Below are 6,000 nucleotides of genomic sequence, written 5' to 3' on the forward strand. Positions count from 1 at the left end.
AGGATTTAGACCTAGTGACAGTGAAGAACTGGCAATATATGAAGGTGAAGGTGTTCGAGACAATACAGGACTTTTTTGTTTCCAGTTTGTTGTGGAAACTTAAAGCTTTGTGCTTATAGTCAGTGACTGTCATCCAGATCAATACATATTTTACTCAAATATATCTTCTATTTTTCATGTGCTTTTTCATTTCTTTTCTCTCATTAAGAACTTGAAGTTTTCCTAATACTTTATGCTGATGGGTTTGTTCTGAGAAAATTCTAATTTCTTTCATAGAAATTGTGAGGGGAAAAAGCTTGTGATAATGGAAATAGTGGCTTTTTATATGTAAATGTGATGTTAACAATGGTTCAACCATAAACATAGTGTCTGGTGAAATGGAAGATGTGAGCCTAGGAATCCGTTACCACTGAATTCTTGATGTGTAATGGGTGCCAAATGGTCTCAACACTCCATTGGTCTGTGAAGTTTGTACAATATAAGCATGCAACAGCCACTGTTCTAATTTGGTGTCCAATGATTCCTCCTGAGAAATTAATTGTTTGCGCATCTGAGTGGGACAGGGTTAGGCTATTCAGATAAAGCTGTCACTCATTCTACAGACAAAGTAAGAGCAGATTTGAGAGATGCAGAGAAAGCTAGAGGATGGAGGAAAAGATGTGGGTATTCCAATGCAATGTACTTGAGCTTAAAGTCTAGAGTGAATTAAATAAATGTCCTGTGCTTTGATTATCTGTAATTTTTAAAATCATTCAATCCAGTAATTATACTTGGTTAATGTCTTACATTTCAATACTTAGTATGAAATTACTCTAAAACTGATTTGACCAGGATAACCAGAATGAAGTGTCCTAGAAAAGAGGTGCATAAACATAGAACAGTACAGCACAAGAACAGGCCCTTCAGCCACCAGTGTCTTTGCTCACCATGCAGATTTTAACTAATCCCATCTGCCTGCATGTGGTCTACATCCTGCCATTCCCTGCCTCTTCATGTGTCTGTTAAATGTTGCTCTCATATCTGCTTCCACCACTTCCACACATTCCATTCTCTGTGTGAAACTTGCCTCATCTCCTTTAAACTTTGCCCCCTTTCACCTTAAACTAATGCCATCTAGTTCTAGCATTTGACATTTCCACCCTGGGGGAAAAGACTCTATCTAACCTATCTACACATCTTCTAATTTTATATACTTCTATCAGGTTTCCCCTCAACCTCCAATGCTCCAGAGAAAACAATCCTAGTTTGTCCAACCTCTCCTTTATAACTCATACCCTCTAATCCAGGCAACATGCTAATGAACCTTTACTGCACCCTCTCCAAAGCCTCCGTATCCCTCCTGTAATGCAACGACCAGAATTGCATGCAATACTCAAAATGTGGCCTAACCAAAATTCTATATAGCTGCAACATGTCTTCCTGAGTTTCATAGTCAGTGCCTCGATTGATGAAGGCAAGTATGCTGTACGTCTATTTTACTACCCTATCTACTTGTGTTGTCACTTTAGGGGAGCTATGGACTCACCCCCCAAGATCCCTTGGCACATCATCCCTCTGTATGCTCCTAAGGGTCCTGCCATTAACTGTATACTTTCTTCTTGCATTTGACCTTCCAAAGTGCAACACCCCATACTTGTCTGGAGTAAATTCCAATTTTCTGCCCATATCTGAAACTGGTCAATATCCTGCCAAATCCTTTGACAACTTTCCTCACTGATCAGGGAAGGACAAATCTTAGAGTAATAGTGTTGCATTTTGGGAGGTCTAATGTAAGGGAAAGTATACAGCATTATTAACAGGATCATTAACAGCATTGTTGTACAGAGGAATCTTGGGGTCCAAGTCCGTAGCTCACTGAAAGTAACCACGCAAGTTGATCTTGGGTTGTTTTGTCTGGAGCATTGGAGGCTGAGAGGAGACCTGATAGAAATTTATAAAATTATGACAGTCAGAAGGGCCTGTTCCTGTGATCAAAAGGGAGCTAACATGGGAGACTAAGATGGGTTCAGGACACATTTATGCAAAGATAATTGATAAATTTGCTGAGCTGCAGATGGATGTCTTTTGCCAAAGTTTAGACTACTTTGACCCTTGTTTCCCTCAGCACCTTGGATCAAGTGACTTTTCTACTCTAAATACTACCAATCTTTTCAGCGCCACCTTCTACTTTGATTTCAGATCAATATTCTGCTACCTCCTCCATTACTTGGTTGCACTGATGCAATGAACCACTGCTGGTCACAGCTTTTCCTGACTATTGGAGCTTGACTCCAGAATTTAGGGCACCATTTGAATCTCTTGTCTGAGTTAATCCAGTAAGGCATCAGGAGATGATTCTGCACAAATGATCTGTATTGCCAAATTTTATTTTTATTTCTTTTATTTAAATTTTATTCAAATTTCTGTGTTGGAAGGAAATAGGGACAAATAAAATATCCAAGAAAAATATTATTACCGAGCCCTGAACAAAGAACATTCAAGAAAAACTCAAGATAAAAACCATTTGATCCTTAATTAAGCAATTTGGGGGGTGGGGGGAAATGCCTGTTTCTGGTGTTAAATGCAGTTGATGATGTTGCTGTAAACTCAGTTATTAGGCTAATGTCACTTGGTTAGGTTGGACCTCACATCACTACATACAGTATGACATCACTTCCACGCAACATCAAAAATCGCAGTTTGAAATCTTGGCAAGGACAGTTGACACACAGTCCAAATATCGCCAATGGGAAATGTGTGGTCCAGAGGACCAAGAATCCAGATCAGATAATTTGGGTCTATTTCAGTTTTTTAACAAATAGTTTTCCTTATTGATCTTAGTTTTAGGAGGGGCTTTTGCTTCAATTGTTAGATCAGTCCTATTTCTAACATCTTCATAAAGTACTGGAAGCCTTGACTTAGTATGGCACCCTTTGTTCATTAGTACAACCAGAGCATTTACAGTGAGATCTAAACATTTCCTTTTTATGCTTTAATGAACATTTGTTAAAAGGCTGAGGACAGACTCGTGTGATGATGCATACTCTGTTAATGACCAATTGTAAGATGACCAGTTGAGCCACAAAGCCTGAACATGTAGAAATGTTACTGCTTCCACTAACCCTGGCAAATGCAATTCTTTTGAAGAAAAATATTAATAGAAGAGCTAAAGCTGGTTTTATAAGGTCAACTTAGATATCTTAGAATTAGAAGACCTGTGTATGTGCCCCTACTTGTGTAAAATATCTGGATATTAATTTGAAATTCAGATTCGATGTGAAATTTGAGATTATCTGATATGATGGTGTTGAGGTGTAGAATGTTTCTATAAAGAGAAGCATTCTATACCTCTATAAAGGTGGTCTGATACAAATGTTTTATATTTTGAAAATGATTCTTGAATTTGCCCTACTGAATTGGCTTCTCCTTCTGTGTAGAGCTGAATGATTTCATTATCCAGTTGGATGAGGAGGTGGAAGGGATGCAAAGCACGATCATGGTTCTGCAGCAGCAGCTGAAGGAGGCACGCCAGCAGTTGGCTCAGCTTCAAGGACAACAGCAGCATCACCAGGTGCTACCTTCTGGCACCTGTAGGACTCCAGTCCTTGAGCCTTCTGCCCAAGTGGAGACAATTAGTAAAGACTGCAGCCGAATAGTCAACGGACCAACCAATGGTGATTCTTCCCCGCAAGGGAGAGCAGCAGCTGCTTATCAAGACAAGACTAATCTCTACAGGGAAGGAAGCAGCACAGAGGACGATTTCCCATCATCTCCTGGGAGTGGGAATAAACTTTCAAACCACAGTGAAGAAAGGCTGGACCGAGCAGGCAGCAGTAGCATGTATCAGCTAGGTCCTGGATATGAGAGTGTAGACTCCCCTACTGGTAGTGAGAACTCTCTTACTCAGCATTCAAATGACACAGACTCCATCAATGACCCTCAGGAAGATAAACCACTTCTTGTGAAAGGTACTAGAACTATGGGTTCCCGCCATGTTCAGAATGGGTTGGACTCAGTCAGCACACAGGGGTCAGTTTTGTAACATTTAACGGGCTTTGTCTGCAGTCTTTTTTTATATAGTGTCATTTCATTTGGCTGACAGTTGTCCGGTGACTGATAAAGGTAGTGTGTAACTTCTATTAAAAATTCAGCCTTTTTGTGTTTTGCTTTCTTGTAAAACTGTTGCTACTGTTTAATTTTTTTAAAAGCATCATAATTGCGTTGGCTGTTGCTGAAACGATGTTGATACATGTAGACCTGAGTTATTTTTTATATGAGTTAATCTGAATAAAATGTATTATAACAACTTTAACATGGGGAGAAATTGTGTAAAACTGGGCCTGGTACATCTAGAAGTCCAGTGGAATGTTATCGGCATTTTACCCCAACCCATTATACAGTCCTGCAACAAGAAAAGGTTGCACCACGAATGTGTGTGATGATTATGTTAGCTTGCCAAATGCAGTAGATACTTTTCCAAAGGAAGTTTGGATGTTGTACTTGGCATATTCAGGTTTGGGAAGTCTTGTGTAGTTTGTACTAACTACAGTGACATTTTACATCATCCATGTGCGTGCATTTTCCCCAGTGACATGGCTGTGCTTAAAAAAAAGTGTATATTGTTACCCAGTTTCTAGGCAAGAGTTGTTTCCTGTGTAATGCATATTCTGTGAAATCCCCAGAAATCCCTCACCTGTACTGACCAAACTTAATAAAGTCTTTTAATAGCCGATATCTTGAACTTTACTCTATTGAGTTATTTGTGCTGGCTGTAATATACAGAACAACGTCTTGCTGGTTCAGACGGATGCGTAATTTCCAGTAAAATATCTTTCCCTTCTCTCTAGATTAGCCATGCATGGGGTAACCCAAAATGCCCTCTACCATATTAGCTGCTAGCTGCATGTGTGGAGACTGGAATACATATTTTCTGTTGTTTTGAACCTCTAACAGCAAGGCTAATATGAGAAGCCTGTGGACTGCTCCAGATACAAACCTGGATACCATGTGTATTGGCGCATTGGAAATTGCCGCATGATATCTGGAATTTCGATTGAACAGCACAGGAAGTTTATTTTTAAGTTCAGTATCCCAGTGGTTGCTTTTTGGAGCTGCCAATTTAATCCCATTATTCTGCACTATTACAGGGCTCTTCATAGAGTTCTTTGAAGAGTACTTTTCATGTTCTGCTATTGCCAAATACAACTGCTCAAGGTTTGATTGCAGGGGTTTGAGAAAAATTGCATTTTTTAGGCAGCATTGGCCTCACTGTAGTTCTTTTTAAAATTTTATTTACAGCGTGGTAACAGGCCCTTCCGGCCCAACGAGTTCGCGCTGCCCATTTTAAACCCCAAATTAACCTACCTGTACGTCTTTAGAATGTGGGAGGAAACCAGAGCACCCGGCGGAAACCCATGCAGACACGAGAGAACGTACAAACTCCTTACAGACAGCAACGAGAATCGAACCCCAATCGCTGACGCTGTAATAGCGTCGCACTAACCGCTATGCTACCATGCCACCTCTGCTGATGTTGTGTTGCTGTTTAACACGTCTCCTAACTACATCCAGAAATTAAAACTAGGCAATAAACCCCAAACTTATCTTCCTTGTGAGCAGTGATCCTAATCCTGTGTAATGGCCTTGTTTCCAAATCCTTTTAACTCCCTTTTCAGTCACCAATTTAATCTATTAATAATTATGGTCTACCTTCCTGCCCCCTTATAAATCTGTCATTCTATGACCTTGTATCACTGAAACCAGCCAATAGGAGATTCAGATGATAGTCAAATATCTGTAGATAAAAAAGAGGAACTGTTTCAGAGGTTATTTCCACTGGTTTAGGAGTCTGAAACTGTTAATCTGAGCCAGGCCTAAATCAATATACACTTCCATATAACCACAGGAGGTGGAAGAGGTGTGGACACTTCTGCAAACATCAGATACTAGGTCAATACTAGGACAAAAAATCTGTCAGAGATAAGGGAGCAAGCTGGATATATGGAAATGAGTCAGGCACAC

The 6,000-nt window shown here is 39.9% G+C and overlaps 1 protein-coding gene across 2 annotated transcripts in view; it reads left to right on the forward strand.

Annotated features, from left to right (window-relative positions):
• wtap (WT1 associated protein) overlaps nucleotides 1–4,725 on the forward strand; it is a 54,231-nt gene extending 49,506 nt beyond the window's left edge. For both annotated transcript variants that reach the window (XM_052011392.1, XM_052011393.1), the window contains exon 8: nucleotides 3,417–4,725. In XM_052011392.1, the coding sequence (XP_051867352.1) occupies nucleotides 3,417–4,021 (605 nt within the window). In that variant the 3' untranslated portion in view covers nucleotides 4,022–4,725. The remainder of the gene's footprint in view (nucleotides 1–3,416) is intronic.
• Nucleotides 4,726–6,000: the final 1,275 nt, after the last annotated feature.

The sequence above is a fragment of the Pristis pectinata genome, chromosome 3 (assembly GCF_009764475.1).
Source record: "Pristis pectinata isolate sPriPec2 chromosome 3, sPriPec2.1.pri, whole genome shotgun sequence".
NCBI lineage: Eukaryota > Metazoa > Chordata > Chondrichthyes > Rhinopristiformes > Pristidae > Pristis > Pristis pectinata.